The 17,466-nt window shown below is 36.5% G+C and overlaps 1 protein-coding gene across 1 annotated transcript; it reads right to left on the reverse strand.

The window, feature by feature from the left end:
• Positions 1-5,377: 5,377 nt before the first annotated feature.
• LOC133309937 (protein NETWORKED 4A-like) lies at positions 5,378-10,368 on the reverse strand. The gene is made up of 3 exons (XM_061510796.1): positions 10,357-10,368; positions 9,675-9,786; positions 5,378-6,852 (listed from the first exon to the last, which is right to left on the reverse strand). Exons 1-3 carry the CDS (start codon positions 10,366-10,368, stop codon positions 5,378-5,380), a joined length of 1,599 nt encoding a protein of 532 aa, XP_061366780.1.
• Between the last annotated feature and the right edge of the window lie 7,098 nt (positions 10,369-17,466).

The following is a 17,466-nucleotide window of genomic DNA, read 5'->3' on the forward strand; positions in this document are numbered from 1 at the left end:
CGATAAAGAGTTTACCGAATTGCCAAAGTGGCTCATTCAGTCACCAATCACCATTCGATCGCCAACGATAAAGACTTTACCGAAGGGCCAAAGGTGCTCATTCGGCCGCCAATCTCTAATTGATTGTGTACAATAAAGACTTTACGGAAAGGCGAATAATGCCTAATCAGATGCCAATCTCCATTCGATTGCCAAAGATAAAGACTTTACTGAAGGGCCTAAGGTTCCCATTAGGCCGCAATTCTCCATCCGACGGCCTTTGATAAAGACTTTACCGAAGGTTGAAGGTGTCATTCGATCGTCAATCTTCATTCGATTGCCAACAATAAAGAACTCCCGAAGGGTCAGGTGCTCATTCGTCCATTCGATTGCCAATCTACTTTCGATCACCTACGATAAAGACTTTACTGAAAGGCCAAAGGGCCAAATTCATTTTTTCAATTCCATGCCTCGTCGAAGCTCCGTGTCTTACAACATGAACATCATGATATCTGGGTATCTGAGGAGCAAAAAGTTTGACCTTGCAAAGGACCCGTTTGATAAAATGCCTAAAAGAGACTTGTTATCCTGGAATATAATTCTCATCGGATATTATTTGAATTAATGCCTTAAAAGGATGTTGTTTTGTGAACTACCAAGTTAACTGGGCATTCTCAATAAGGAAGGTGTTTGGTATAATGCCTGGTAAGGATTCCTTCTCCTGGAATGTGTTGCTTTTAGCATATGTTAGGAATGGGATAATCGAGGAGGTTTATCGGTTGTTTAAGTCAAAATGAGACTGGGATTTGATTTACTGGAACATAATGATTTCATGTTATACTCAAGATGGAAATATGTCAGAAGCTAGAAGACTGTTTGACAAATCTCCAATACGTAAAGTGATCACGTGGACAACAATGACGTCTGGATATTTGCAGAATAGAATGTTGTATGAGGCAAGATTATTTTTGATGAAATGCCTAAAATAGATGGGATTTCATACATTGCGATGTTTACTGGTTATACTCATAACAGTCACTGTGAAGATGTTTTGAACATGTTTGTGCTGATGAAATGAGATGGAGAAAGTTTAAATAGGGACGCATACAGTTGTGCTTTGAGCGCATGTGTTGATATTAGTGCTTTGAAGCTTGGTAAATAAGTCCATGGGTAGGTGGTGAAGATGACATATGAGACTATCCATTCTTAATTGCCAACGGTAAAGAACTCCTGATATACCAAAGGTCCCCATTCGATCTTCCTTGTTAGTAATCTGGTATGACTCCATTCATATAGAACTGTTGTATAATTGGTGAAGGGACCAATAGACAAGCACTAGGGGCTAGGTTGTAGAATTAGTGAAAAGGCTGATAAACAAGTGAAGTTTATGTGATGATGCTATTGTATGTACTTTGGCCATTTGGACTTTTAAGGATTTGCCTCTAGATATATGTTGTTGTCATACCATGTATATACTAACCTTTCATGCAGGAAGTGAACTCATGGGTGGAGAACTTCTCCATAAATCTTGAATTTACTAAGATGTTGAAATCTCACCTCGTATGAGGAACATGTTTCAGGTGCTCTAGCAGCAGGAGATGGGCCCTCAGAGGCAAGAGGCCCGCACGGAGTTGGAGGACTCATGCATGTTGGAGACTAAATGACTGTATAGAGATTTTGTGGTTTATTTTGGTATAATCATGCACAGTTATATAGGCTAATATGTATTTTGAGGCATAGATATGTATATGTTGTTTACGGTTTGTAATTAAGGCACGTGTAACCATTATTGTAGTTAAACATTTGCAAAGTAGTATGATATTCAGAGGATGCATGTAAGTGTATAGATTTTATAATGATGTAAAGTAGGGTTGGCAAAACGGGCCAACCCGGCTCGACCCGCATGCAACCCGAAAAATCAAGCTAGGTTAGGGTTGGCTAAAAAAAAACGAGCTAGAAAACCTAACCTGACCCGAGTCGGGTTAGGGTTGGCTCAAAAACATGGCTCGTGGGTTAGCTTGAAAAAATAGCTCGCGAGTTGGCTCGAAAATTGGCTCATTTTTAGCCTATTTAAATGAACCTGTAATATTAATGCACCAGCTATGTGGCTTTGATCAGCTTAAACAAAGAATTACAAAATGAGAAATAAAAACAAAATATTCTAGTTTCAAATTTTTTTCACAACAAATTTGCACCAACATCAAGAAACAATCAGAACCACTTGCTACGAAGTAGGTAAGATATTTGAACCAAACAGAGTCAGCACAGACTAAAAATATAAAAATGGCCGGGATGTGAGAAGATTAGGGACTTAGGTTTAGAGAAGGAAGAAAGACGATGACAACATGTGTGAGTTTTGTCCATTTTTGTATATTATATTTTGTATTTTTATATAAAAAAAAAATCAACCCGCGAGCTGGCCTGTTTGACCCGCGGGTTGGCTCGTTTTTTTTCGAGCTGAGTCGGGTCGGGTTGGCAGCTCATTTTTGACGGGTTATGAGCCAACCCGACTGGTTGGCTCGTTTTTGCCAACCCTAATGTGAAGTATGGGCACAGAGCCTTAAGTATATGAATCCATGGATAGATTCTAGGTTTATTATGGTTAGACTGCTTAATATATGTCTGGACTAGACTTTTCTGGTTTTGAAGTACCATGAGTAATAATGGGATATTATCCCTGGAATGTACAGTTTACAATTGAAATGTTATTCGTGAGATTCTATCTGGTATGGTACATGTGACCATACTAGGATAGTCATTGACCATTAATATGATCCCAGAATTATTAAGTTTATCCAAAGTTTGAGAATGGAGTAAATGGAACTTCATGGTGGTAACTTATAGGTAGTGTATGATATGTTAAAGCAACGTTTAATTATTCTGCACTTTGTTCGAGTTATAATTACAGTTTTGAATTGTTTACATACAGAAAGAACTTTAAACAGTAAACGTTTATTAACAGTAAAGAAAAAGTTCATTCGTATTTTAATTCAACTACTGTATATTGTAACTGTGCTTAATATTATACATAATGATGACAAACCGACAGCTGACGAGGTGTTACACCTTTTATACCATTATGGTTCGGAGGGCAAACATCTCCATCACCAGCAGTATAACCACCATATGTTGCCAAGGTAACAGAGGAGGGAGGTAAGTAAAAACTCAAGTCCACATTCAGCCTTGCACAAAGGGCCTGCAAGAGAGCATTATTTTGCCTTACTTCCTACTCCATCTGCAGAAATTTCTCCATAAGTTGCTAATTTGTGGGAGCTGTGTGTTGCAAGTCTTCCTGCATACTTTAACCGTAATGAACCGCAACATCCTCATTTGTATCAGGATGATCATCCGAGGGGTCAACTTCATCCTCTTCGACCTGATTAGTGGGGATTAATATGCCTACAAGAGTAATGGCATATATACTTAAAGCACAAGAAGTAAGGTTTGATTTTTTTTGAGGCGAGTAAGTTCCCCTAGGTATTCTCACAAGCTTCGGTTCTTTGAATTGGCTGTGGAACTGATCCCGAGTGCGGGGAGAGTCCGGGAATAAGATCTTATGCGCCTCCCAAAGGTGGTATTGGTAAGGATCAAATCGAGGTCCTTTCATCATCTACTTAGCTTTCTAATTCAGCTGTGTATCTAAATTTTTTAAATATATTTTGACTTTAATAAGTGCAAATATGAAAGAAATAATGCTTATTTCACTTTAAATTTATATAATTTTAATCACTTGATTATAATTAACTTCACTCTATTTTTGCATATTTGTATTCTAATTAACTTCTTTTTTTATGTTAAAATTGTGATATAAGTGATAGGCAATAATTTTTTTTTTAAAAAAAAAAACCCATGTGAGCAAAAATCATAACGTTGAAATCAAACAATCAAAACGATCACAAAATATGTTGGGGGGATATAAGAGCTTGTTTGGATCCTCTTATTTTTAAGCTAGAAGCTACTTATAAGTTAAAGCTAAAAAAAAGAGCTTAAAAAAAAGTTAAAAGCTGTTTGGAAATTACATAAAAAACTTAGCTTAAAAATTACTTAAAAGCACATATTTCAAGAAAATTATCTCTCTTTCCATCTTTATCACTCTTCATTTTAAAAAAAGCACATAATTCAAGAAAAACAGATAAGAGCTTAAAAAAAGCTTTTAGTTTTCAGCTTTTTTCTTCAAAAAGAAGAGCTTTTCATATAAGAGCTTTTCTCAAAACCTGTTTGGCCTAACTTATGCTTATAAGTAGCTTCTAGCTAAAAAAGAGAGGATCCAAACAGGCACTAAATCTCATGCAATAGGAGATAATGAAACTTTTTAGTTGACTCAAAAAGATATGGGACCCACTCAATTTTTTTCTCTTTTACCTATATAGTGGGGCCCATAATATTTGTGTGTCTACAAAAGGATACAATTTATAGTGACGCGTGTCTTTTAGTAAAGTAGAATGGGTTTATCTTTCTATGCACTTTTTTTTTAGATATTCCAATTGGTTCTTCGTTTCGCGACTAATCCGATTCGGGACGGGTCCCGAGATTAAGGCTTTAAACTTCTCCTAATTATGACACTGAGGAGGATCAAACACATTTTGTTACCCCCACCTGCTCAGTTCTCTTGATGTAAATTAAACGACCATGATTTGCATCATTTGATATCTTTCTATGCAGTTTGATTCTGTCATATTATACTAGTTTATACTAGGTGATATGTTTCATAGAAATGTACAAGTGTTGTTTATCTTTCTTGACAAATACTTCAACATCTTTATAACTATTTAAAACATAAATTATTAACTACAAAATAAAAAAGTTTAATAAATTGAAAAGATAATAAGTATTTAATACCTTTATTTTTAATAATTTGAAGGATTATTAGGAAATATTAAAATATTCAAAGAAGCACCTATAACACATGCATTGGGAGTCTATATCCTAAGCTGAAAGTCTAGGTTCAAGCAAAAAGCAAAAGAAAACTAAAACAAAATTCACCACAAAATTTTACATTTCCTGCAACTGAAAACCAAGTTGCAACAACTCAACAGAAGATGGGGATACAAACATCTCCAATTTACTGGTCCAGAAACCTAGCCAGTTCTTAAATCTCCTCAAGAAAAGGTGGTCCTGCAGAGCTTCCTAACTGAACCGGATGAAACTTAGAATCAACATATGTAAACAAGCCAAAGTGTCAATCAAACAATGAAACCATGGCTACCACTTCTAAGTTCTACCTTCTCATGACCTTGGGGTGAAATATACCTTAGACCCCACAGTATAAGAAAGACATCTCAGACACAGAGAAATGAGGATATAAGAAGGAAAAAAAAAAAAAAAGTACCATGGGAAAGAATGGTAGGGTTATACTAGTAGATTTACAAGCTCACTTGCAATCATGCAAACACATATATTAGGACACCAAAACTGGAATCCGCTTGTGCCCTATGAAAGCTTGCCGAAGCTTATTATAACCATTTCTGTAGTGCTCAAGTGAGAAGCATAGCTGCCTTATAGCCTCACGTTTCTCTTCAGCTCCTTCTAAGATCTCAATCCTTTGCTTATCAATCTCTTCCTCTAGTTGCTTAACTCTTGCATTGAGATTATCTCTTTCTAACTTTAAAGCATCAAGGCTTACATTGAGATCTTTTAAGTTGTTCTTTCTGTCCTTAATATCTACCTTTAAGAGCTCAATTTCACCCTCCATCTCTAAATTTTCAAAGTGAATCTTTCTAATATCCTCTTCCAAAGATTGGCCATGGCATTCCAATTCTTTTATCTTCTCCTCCAAACGTGTCTGTTCCCCCAACAATCTAGATACTTCAGACTTCAACTGCACTTTCTCCAAGAAGATTTTTAGTTCTGCATCAATAGCAGCTTTTAAATCCCTTATCTTATGATCTCTATCTGCTAGACTAGTTTTCAACCTCCCAAGTCTTTCTTGGAGTTTAGTACTCTCTCTTTTCTCAGAATTGAATTTTGTTTTCCAAGTAGCAATGTCCTTCTGAGCCAATTTAAGTTGATCCTGCAATTGCTGAATGCTTTCACATGATTTTCTGGCATCAAATTTCAAAGAAGCAATTTGCTTCTCTGAAGACTCAAATTTTTCTTTTGTGATTCTTAGCTCCTCCCCAAGTGTCTTGATATCTTCTTCACTTGATGATAATTCAGTACCACCCTCCAAATTTCCTGATTTCATTGACCTGTATTTTTCAAGCTCAATCTTCAGTTTAGTGATTTCCTCTTCTGAAAGCCTTAACTTTTCTTCATATGCATTAATCTTGGCACGAACATCTTCAGCATTATCAATTCTTATCATCCCCTTAGATGAACCCTCCACACGTTCCTCCTCATGCATGGAGAGCTTTTCTTTTACCTCACGTAACTCAATTTCCAATTCCAATATCCTTTTGTTCATGGCATGATCTGTTCCATTTCCAAAGAAACCTGAATAACTATTCATAGATGAAGCATCATCAAATTCATCATCAGAATCTGTCAAAGTAGAAGACCCATCTCCATAATCTTTTTGGTTTGCATCATAACCATTTCCACCAGAACCAAGAAAGAAATCAAACCCTGCAGCACGGTTGCTAGATATGCGACGACCCAATTTTCTTGGAGAAGGAGATGGCCAAGTTGAAGGTGGATCAGAACCATTATCTGAAACACATGAAGCTTGTGATTGAATATCAGAAGGCATGTTCTTCGACAATTCACCTGTAACATGTTCATAACGTTCAGCCAAAGATCTATAACCACGGTAGAACTCTTCAACAAGAGAAATCAATTCTGGCCTCTTCTGATAATACATTTCAGCTTTTTGTGCAAATGAATCTCCATCCTCTTCAATCAGCTTCAACATTTGCCTCACGTTACGGTCCATCTCTGAGGTTAAGGATCGCTTTGTTAATTTCTTGAGAGTCATTGTGATGAAAAAATGATTATGGCATGCAAATTTACTTTGAAATTCAATGAGAAAAAGTAAAAAGTAAAAATAAAATTCAACCACCCTCCCCAACTGCTGCAAAGTTGGGGAATGGTAAATCCTTTTTTGCAGTATAATGAGGACAAGGATGAGACAAGATGTTGTTAATATGACACCAACGTTAATTTGTTTACTTGTTTTGTCTTTTCCTTGTTTAGAATGTGCAAATGTGGAACTGCTTATAAACCTTGTTAAAAGGAGCTATAGATGTGGTTAGAATTAGAAGAACAGAATCTAGGACTTTGTTAACAAGAACCTTTTGTTTTGTTATATCGGTGGAAGGAATAAGGGGAGGGGTGGAACGGGTACTTATAATGGAGTTCATATATGTTGCATGGTTGAAGATAAATAATAATAATAATAATGATGACAATAAATGGAGCAAATTTTTTTGTTTTCAGATAAAGATAATTTTCCTAGCTATCTTAAAGGCTATATAATTTCAAACTAACAATAAAACTCTGCTTTAAAAAGTTGGAGGCATATCAGTTGGAGAGTTATGGTTTCTCACACGAGATATATAGAAGCATATCAACCTCTAAAATAACAAGACACGAGAGCAACATTGAAATAAATCTGTATATTTAATTGATTCAGGAGAGTACAATATATAAAGAAATACTAATGACCTTAATATAGATCTAACCTAAATTCCAATGAAATAAGGAAATAGATCTTTACAAATAATAAAGATATTCTAAAGATATTCTTTCCAACACTCCCCTGGAGCGTATAGATCATAAGCAACAAGCTTAAACAAAAAAGATTAAGAAACATAACATCAAAATAAATAAGTGAGGTTTGTAACAACTCTACAACCCACACTGAAAAAACAAACAAACATAATAAACTAAAATAAAATATTATCTATTTCTCGAATACTCCCCCTCAAGATGGAGGGACACTTTATCTTGGAAAAAAAAGAAAACTAAAACGAAGCTTCATGGAATATAAATCGGAGAAATCGCCAGCAAATCAACTAGAATGACCATAAATTTGAAGAGTCGATAAAGGGATCAGCCTAATGGGCTGCGAAAAACATCAGCCAAAAGGGCTGGGAAAGACATTGCTACAACTGGGATACAAGCCGACAGAGCCACTTTAACTGGAAAAAATCTACGGACCAGGCAACAACTGAGAAAGACATTAGCCAAAAAGGGCTGGGAAAGACATTGTTGCAACTGGGATACAAGCTGACGGAGCCACTTTAACTGGAAAAATCCTTGGACTAGGCAACAACAGAGATAAATGCTCCCTCTGAAGAAGAAGAAAACACAGCCAGAAGAAATAAGATTCGGCCGCAGAAGAAAAGATGATGCGGGAGGTGGAAAGAGACGCGACCAGAGGAGACATGACCGGGAAAGAATGCGCGCAACCAGGAGGGAGACGACGTGCGAACACTGGCATAGTGGTCACAGACGGCAACAGCAACACCGGTGGCGACGGAAGCGGACAAAGTGCTAGACGGTGGCTGGGTCATTGACGGTGACAGAGCACAACACTTGCAACGGCGAAGGTAGGAACGTGAAGAAGAAACTAAGAGAAACGGAGAGAAAAAGAGAAATGAAAAAGTTGGGAAAGTCAATCCCTCATGATGGGTGATATCTCCCTACTACCATATTAAAATTATGAAAAAAAAGTAAGGAAAGAAGGACAAGGATTCCTCTCAATAGGCTCTTGATACCATGTAAAATAACAAGAGAGGAGAGGAAAATTGAAATAAATCTGTATATTGAATTAATTCAGGAGAGTACAATATATAAAGAAATACTAATGTGCTTAGTCCAGACCTAACCTAAATTATAATGAAATAAGGAAATAGATCTTTATAAATAATAAAGATATTCTAAAGATATTCTTTCCAACACAACCATTTGTATAAAATATAAATAAAGTTACACAAAACAAAACAATTGCTTGCTTAGACAAGATCCATAGTAAAGAATCATTTAAACCAAATGGTGGTAGTTCAGTTGGCGTATGAGAGCTGAGCAAGTGAGAGTGAGAGCATGTGTTCGGTCCTCCCGAGTACCACCTTTGGGTGGAGTTTAAAACATTAATCTTGGACTTACTCCGAATCAGACTAGTAGCGAAGTGATGAATCGATTGAAATATTTAGAAAAAAGAGAGTAAAGAATCATTTTAATAGGATCATTTTCTATACACCCGTTGTACGTGCATCTACGATTCAGAAAGTGACACTTGGATTAAAAAAAATATTTTCTTCTTTCCTCTGTATTGATATCACAGTTATTGCTCCATTTTTATTGGCTATCTCATCGAGTGCAGTGTGCGACGATTGTACCATAGATATTTTCCATTTTAACCTGTTGTCTATTGATAAGTGATAATTACATTAATAATTTCATATTAATATTTTTAATACATTCTCTCACAAGTGTGTTTGGGTTTAAATTAAAGGGTCAGATGATACGATTCCACTCACTCTAATATCTTGTAATGCAATTAATTTAACCAAATAAGTTAAGCTTATAAGTGATGATTATATTAATAATAGGATTCCTAAAGTAATATTATTTTCCTAACAATTTTTAAGTTCTAAATTTGTAGAGGATATAACAAAGGTGTTCCTACTCTCGGTTGAGCAAAAACTGCATCCTTGTTTGACACATTATTTTGCTTAACTTTTGATAATGAATTAAGAAAATAAGACAAGTGGGCATATATAGAAGATTATTTAAACGATAGTTGCATTACATACCTTGAAGATTTTTGGAAAACCATTTAGAACTCTTGGGACTGATATGACTCTCCCACCACCACGAATGTGACTTTCTCGATTTCATCCTTTTAATTTGTTTGTTAGAACGATTCTGAAAAAAAGAACACAGATTATTATGAAAAAATGAAACCAAGAGAGTGAAGAGACACAGTGGGTAACCAATACCCAGTTGGAGGCAAACAGGAAAATTACAACTCGAAGAATCTATTATACATCTATGGTTGAAATTTGTTATTTGAAAACTTAGAATGGGTGACATTATTATATAAAAAAAATTAATAATATCATTAAATTCATATATATATATATATATATATATATATATATATATATAGGAGTGTGCAAAAAAACTGGTTCACTTGCCCTGCCTATTGGAATATATTAGCCTCAGTTTAGTGCACCGTTAGATTAGTTTAGATTAGTTAAGAGTGGTTCAACTAACTCCATATTTCACGGGTTCAGTTGCATCTCTAGCAACTGATTACTCTTATAACTCTTGTAATATAAAAGCTAGAATGTACTCACTTTGTAACTCAATGAATTACACCAGATTATCAGAATGCTTTCTTCCTCAAGTTCTCTGACTTTTCTCTCTGTTTTCTCTTAACCTTGCTTTCGTTTATGGTATCAGAGCTCCAATCTTGGGGCCCTGATCCATTACTTGCCTTTCCATGGCTTCCGCTACACAAAATCTTGCTGATACTATCAATCCTTCTTCTCATAATACCTCAAAAGATTCAAGATCACCTATGTTTTTTAATACACAGCTGTCAGTAAAATTGACAAACAAGAACTTCCTCTTGTGGAAACAGATCGTTGAACCACCGGTTATAGCTCATCAACTCGAACATTTTCTGGTAAATCCTCAAGTTCCACTGCGTTTTCTGTCTGATGAAGATCGTGCATGTGAAAAAGTAAATCCAGCCTTTGTTGAATGGGAGAAAACCGATAAAATGCTGCTTACATGGCTTCAGTCTACACTTTCAGAGGAAATCATCAACAAGATTCTTGGAGTTCGACAGTCTTATCAAGCTTGGGACAAAATTCATCGATACTTTGACTCAGTAACCAAAGCCAAGGCGAATCAAGTGAGTTCCGAACTCAAAAACATCAAGAAAGGTGATAGAAGCATTGAAGAGTATCTTGCTTGAGTGAAGGCTCTTGGTGACATGCTTATTGCTATTTGTGAGCCTCTCACTGATAAAGAACTTGTGCGCACAGTTCTTGAAGGTTTACCTGAAGAATATGGTCCCTTCATCACCTACTTCAGAGGCAGAGAATCAAGTTGTTTTGATGATCTCGAGTCACAGATCTTGGCTCAAGAAGCAATGCTCACGAAGTTTCAGTCACATGCATTAAGTCTCAACTCCATCAATGTGGCTCACAGTCCTCAGTTACCTCCTGTCTCACATGCTCCAGATCAAGCCAGCTACAGACCACAAGGATCAATTGTTCAACAGTCTTTCGAACAAGGAAATGTCATCAGAAACTTTGTGCAGCCAACTCGTGGTGGTTGGCGTGGTGGCAGAGGACGTCATCGTGGTGGCATAAATTTTGTTGGTGGTAGGTTCTTTGTTACTTGTCAACTTTGCAAGAAAAATGGTCATGAGGCCACCAACTGCTGGTGGAGGTACAACAACAGTTCGTCTTCTCCTTCAGCCAGTTCTTCTCATTATCCAATGAGTTCACATGCTCCAATGAACTCTCCAACCACCTTTCTTGCTGCAGCACACTTGACAGTCTCTCATCCCTCAATTAATCCTAACTGGAGTTTCTCATCTGCCTTCCCTGGATCCTTTCATAACTTGCAGCCTCCAACCAATTTTTCACAGGCTGGTAATACTCATGCATTTGTTGGTGCTTCTAACAATCACATGACTTTGGACTGGTATCCTGATTCAGGAGCTTCACATCATGTAACTCCAAATCCAGCTAATCTGTTACACAGTAATCAATATGGTGGTCCAGATCAGATATTTGTTGGTAATGGCCAAGGTTTGGCAATTTCCTCTATTGGTTCTAGTAGTTTCTGTTCTCCCTTTTCTCCACATACTTCACTTCATTTACATAAGCTTCTTCTTGTTCCACAAATCACCAAAAATCTCTTAAGTGTCAGTCAATTTGCTAAGGATAACAATGTCTATTTTGAATTCCATTCCACTTACTGTGTTGTCAAATCTCAGGAGACCCAGGAGGTCTTACTTGAAGGCTTTCTTGGAAGTGATGGTCTTTACAAGTTCAAAGGTCTTCCAACCACTGTTTCCTCACCATCTCCAGGCTGCTCAAGCAATCCTTCGAGTGCTTCTGATCATTCAGTAGCTATTTGTAATTCTTCGTGTTGTAATTCTGTTAATTCTGTGCAATCTTGTAATTTTTCCAATAAGTCTGTTCATACAGTGTGTATTCCCAACTCTTGTAATACTGCTTCCATTAATACTTCAGTGGCTGATGTATCTAGGTCTTATAATCTCTGGCATTCTAGATTAGGACATCCTCACTTTGAAGCTTTACAAAGGATACTATCTCATTGTAATATTTCATTAGGAAATAAACCAATTTCTGATTTTTGTTCTGCATGTTGTATGGGCAAATCTCACAGATTGCCTTCACTTCCTTCTTCTACAGTTTATTCTGAACCTTTTCAACTTGTTGTTAGTGACTTGTGGGGACCAGCTCCAATTCAGTCATCCCAAGGCTTCATGTATTATATAACCTTTGTGGATGTTGCAACCAGGTTCACTTGGATTTACCTTCTTAAACAAAAATCTGACTCTTTGTTTGTTTTCAAAAAATTTCATTCCCTGGTTTCTACACAATTCAAGCAAGCTATTAAGTCTGTCCAAACTGATTGGGGTGGTGAGTTTAGGCCTTTTACCAAATTTCTCACTGAGTTGGGCATCACTCATCGTTTGATATGTCCTCACACTCATCATCAAAATGGGTTGGTTGAGAGAAAACATAGACATATAGTAGACATGGGGCTAACTCTCCTTGCACATGCCTCTCTTCCCCTAAAATATTGGGATCATGCGTTCCTCGCAACTGTGTACTTAATTAACAGGCTTCCCACTTCAGCTTTAAAGTTCAAAATCCCTCACTTTGTGCTTCACAAGTCCCTTCCTGATTTTTCCTTTCTTAGAACCTTTGGCTGTGCATGTTTTTTCCTCCTTCGACCATACAACAAGCACAAGTTTGATTTTAGGTCTCATGAGTGTGTTTTTCTAGGCTACTCACCAAGCCATAAAGGGTACAAGTGTCTTAGTCCTAATGGCAAAATTTACATCTCCAAAGATGTTGTGTTTAATGAGTTCAAATTTCCCTTTCCCAACCTATTTCCTTCAGTTCACCTCCACTGCCCCTAATCCTACACATACAACTCCTTACTCTAGCACCATTATCCCTTTAGACTGGTCCTTACCCAATTCCTTACCCAATATATCCCAGCATCCCCTATCTCATTTTCCTTTATCAACTGCTTCACACTCACCTTTACACACTCAGCTGAGTTCCCATCATACATTGCCTTTATCTCCTATAACCCACTCACCTAACACTATGCAGTCTAGTTCCCATCACCCCTTGTCTACTACATCACAAATTGGTCATTCACGTGCTTCCTTCTCTGCTGCATCTACCTTTTCGCAGGCTCCTTTGTCTGTTGTTTCTCCTTTACCTGCTGCATCCCCTTTACCTTTGCCTGCTGCTTTATCTTTACCTGCTTCTTCCCCACAACCTTCTTTGTTTGGTCCCTCAACTTGTCCAGTAGACAATCCAAACACACAGCCTCCTTTCCTTTGTTCCTCAGCTGAACCAGTAGATCATACACCTTGTGATACATCAGCCACTACTCCTAGGCATGATTCCTCTTCTCCTCTTACTTCTATCAGTAACCATGTGAATCCTCGGTCAACTTCTTTGTCCAAGATTTATGAGTCTTCATCTGTCATCTCTCTACTTTCTAGTTCTAGCAATAACTCTCCTCCATCAGTGTCTTCTTCATCTCATATTCCCTCCTCTGGTTCAGATTACATGCCTCCTCTACCAGTTAAGTTGTCATCTTCTCCTCACACAATTTTTACCAGGTCCAAGGGTCCAGCACCTTCCTTGTTCACTGCTCATATGGAGCCCTTCACTGTTAAACAAGCTCTCTCGGTTCCAGCATGGGTTCAGGCAATGAACACTGAATATAATGCTCTCATTGCTAATGGTACCTGGTCTCTTATGCCACTGCCTGCTTCTCGTTCTTCCATTGGTTGCAAGTGGGTGTTTCGCATCAAAGAAAACCCTGATGGATCTATCAACAAATACAAGGCCAGGCTTGTAGCCAAAGGCTTTCATCAACAACTAGGCTTTGACTACAATGAAACCTTCTCTCCTGTGGTCAAACCTATTACTGTGCGAATCATGCTTACCTTGGCTTTATCTCATGGTTGGCCCTTGAAGCAGCTTGATGTTAACAATGCTTTTCTTAATGGAGAGCTCTTGGAAGAGGTTTACATGACTCAACCTCCTGGCTTTGAGGTTGCTGACAAGTCCCTAGTTTGTAAGCTCAACAAAGCTATCTATGGTCTCAAGCAAGCTCTTAGAGCTTGGTTTGAGAAATTTCGGGCAGCTCTTCACCAACTTGGTTTTGTTTCCAGCAAGTGTGATCCTTCTCTCTTCATACTTAGAACAAGTGGTCATTGCATTTATATCTTGGTTTATGTAGATGATATTATCATTACTGGCAGCAATCCTGATCTCATTCAGCATCTTACCAATCAATTAAATTCCAAATTTGCTCTCAAACAGCTTGGTAACCTGGACTATTTTCTTGGCATCAAGGTTAAGTCACTCTCCAATGGTCACCTGTTTTTATCTCAGTCTAAATACATCAAGGATGTCCTGCACAAAGCTGGTATGACAGATTCAAAGGGTATTTCCACTCCCATGCCAAGTGGTTGTAAACTCAGCAAACATGGAGCCAACTATGTACCTGATCCCTCCCTCTACAGATCCATTGTGGGAGCTTTGCAATATGCAACTCTAACCAGACCTGAAATTGCTTTTAGTGTCAACAAAGTGTGTCAATTTCTCTCTCAGCCACTGGAGGATCATTGGAAAATTGTTAAGAGGATTCTAAGATACCTTAAAGGCACTGTTTCATTTGGTCTTCTTTTTCATCCTCCTTCGAGACTTCATCCTCTCTCTCTTGTAGCCTTCTGTGATGCTGACTGGGGCTCTGATCCTGATGACAGGAGGTCCACCTCTGGAGCTTGTGTATACTTAGGCTCCAATCCCATCTCTTGGTGGGCTAAAAAGAAATCCCTAGTTGCTCGTTCAAGTGCTGAGGCTGAGTATCGAAGTTTAGCTCACACTGCTGCTGAAATTCTTTGGGTTCAATCCTTGTTAAAGGAGTTGCAAGTTCCCATCAAGGTTCCAGTAATTTACTGTGATAATCAAAGCACTGTTGCATTGGCTCACAATCCAGTCCTTCACTCCAGAACCAAGCACATGGAACTTGATGTTTTCTTTGTAAGGGAGAAGGTTCTTGCCAAGTCACTTGTTGTACAACACATTCCTGGTCCCTTACAAGTTGCTGATACCTTCACAAAACCACTGTCAGTTGCTCGTTTCAGTGAACTCAGAGATAAACTTAAAGTTTTTGATCTTCCGTTACTGATGCATCCTCCTTGAACTGCTGCTGATCACCCTCCATGAGCTTGAGGGGAGAATATTGGAATATATTACTGCTGCTGATCACTTACTGCTGCTGATCACCCTCCATGAGCTTGAGGGGAGAATATTGGAATATATTAGCCTCAGTTTAGTGCACCGTTAGATTAGTTTAGATTAGTTAAAAGTGGTTCAACTAACTCCATATTTCACGGGTTCAGTTGCATCTCTAGCAACTGATTATTCTTATAACTCTTGTAATATAAAAGCTAGAATGTACTCACTTTGTAACTCAATGAATTACACCAGATTATCAAAATGCTTTCTTCCTCAAGTTCTCTGACTTTTCTCTCTGTTTTCTCTTAACCTTGCTTTCGTTTTGATCCGACCTTGACCCGACCCTTAATACCCATATTTTTTGAACAAGTTTAAATACTGACCCACTTTTATTTGGGTCAGTTTTAGACCTGACTCGTTTTAATATTGACCCACTGACCCAAAACTTGACCCATACCCATTATGTGAAAAAAAATCACAATTACATTAAAAGAAAAGTTTTAACGTAAAACAATTACGTCAAATTTTTTTATGGAAAATATTTTCATAAAAATTTTCGTAAAATTTTTTGACGAAAAATATTTTCATCAAAATTTGTGACTCAAAACATATCGGTTAAAAAATTTGACGGAATATTTTTTTTGTCAAATTATTTTACGGAATCTAAATTTCGTCAAAATATTTCACAAAAAAATATATTCATAAAAACTTTCGACGAAACACATTTTCATCGAAATTCTTTGAGAGAAAAAAATTTCATCAAAATTCTTTACCGATTTCAAATTTCGGCGAAAGTTTTCGACAGAAACTTTTTCGTTAAACTTTTTCACAAAAAAAAATTCGTCGAAATATTTAGCGAAACACATTTCAATAAAAAAATTTAGACTAAATATTTTCGTCAAGTTTTTTGATAAAGAATATATCCATCAAAATTTTCAACGGAACACATTTCTGTAAAAAAAATTCATAAAATTTTTTGACAAAAATATTTCGTTAAGAAATTTTGACAGAAAAAATATTTTGTCTAAATTCTTTAGAGAATCTAAATTTCGTCGAAAGTTTCAAATGAAGCATTTTTCTCAAAACAATTTCCATTGAAAATTTCGACGAAACACATTTCCATCAAAAAATTTCGACGGCAAAAAATTTCATTAAAATTCTTTACAGATTTCAAATTTCGGCGAAAATTTTCGACGGAAATATTTTCGTCATCAAAAAATTTTGACGGCAAAAAATTTCATCAAAATTCTTTACAGATTTCAAATTTTGGCGAAAATTTTCGACGAAAACATTTTCGTCATCAAAAAATATCGACGGCAAAAAATTTCATCAAAATTCTTTACAGATTTCAAATTTCGGCGAAAGTTTTAGACGGAAATATTTTTGTCATCCAAAATTTTTGACGGCAAAAATTTCATCAAAATTCTTTACAAATTTCAAATTTTGGCCAAAGTTTTCGACGGAAACATTTTCGTCATCAAAAAATTTTGACGGCAAAAAAATTCATCAAAATTCTTTACAGATTTCAAATTTCGGCGAAAGTTTTCGACGAAAAAATTTTCGTCGAAATTTTTTAGTGAAACACATTTCCATCGAAAATTTTCAACTAAATAATTTCGTCAAGTTTTTTTGATAAAAAATTTCTATCAAAATTTTCAACGAAACACATTTCTATTAAAATATTCCGTAAATGTTTTGGACAAAAAAAACATTTTGACGAAAAAAATATTCTGTCAAAATTCTTTAGAGAATCTAAATTTCGTCGAATGTTTCAAATGAACATTTCCCTCGAAATAATTTCCGTCAAAATTTTCGTCAGAACACATTCCCATCGAAATTTTGAACGAAAAATATTCCGTCAAATTTTTTGACAAAATTCTTTTTTTGTTTAAAACATTTGATGGAAGAAATCATTTTCGTCAAAACTGTTGACGGAAACTAAATTTCAATAGAATTTTTTTTTTTTTTGTAAAAATATCGACGAAAAAATAATTTTGTGACGAAATTTTCGTCTTTTGCAACGTAAAAATTTCGACAAGATTTTGTGAGAAAACCAAGT

Source organism: Gastrolobium bilobum, unplaced genomic scaffold (assembly GCF_033153095.1).
Source record: "Gastrolobium bilobum isolate Gb01-03AN ecotype WA unplaced genomic scaffold, APGP_CSIRO_Gbil_v1 utg14995, whole genome shotgun sequence".
Taxonomy (NCBI): domain Eukaryota; kingdom Viridiplantae; phylum Streptophyta; class Magnoliopsida; order Fabales; family Fabaceae; genus Gastrolobium; species Gastrolobium bilobum.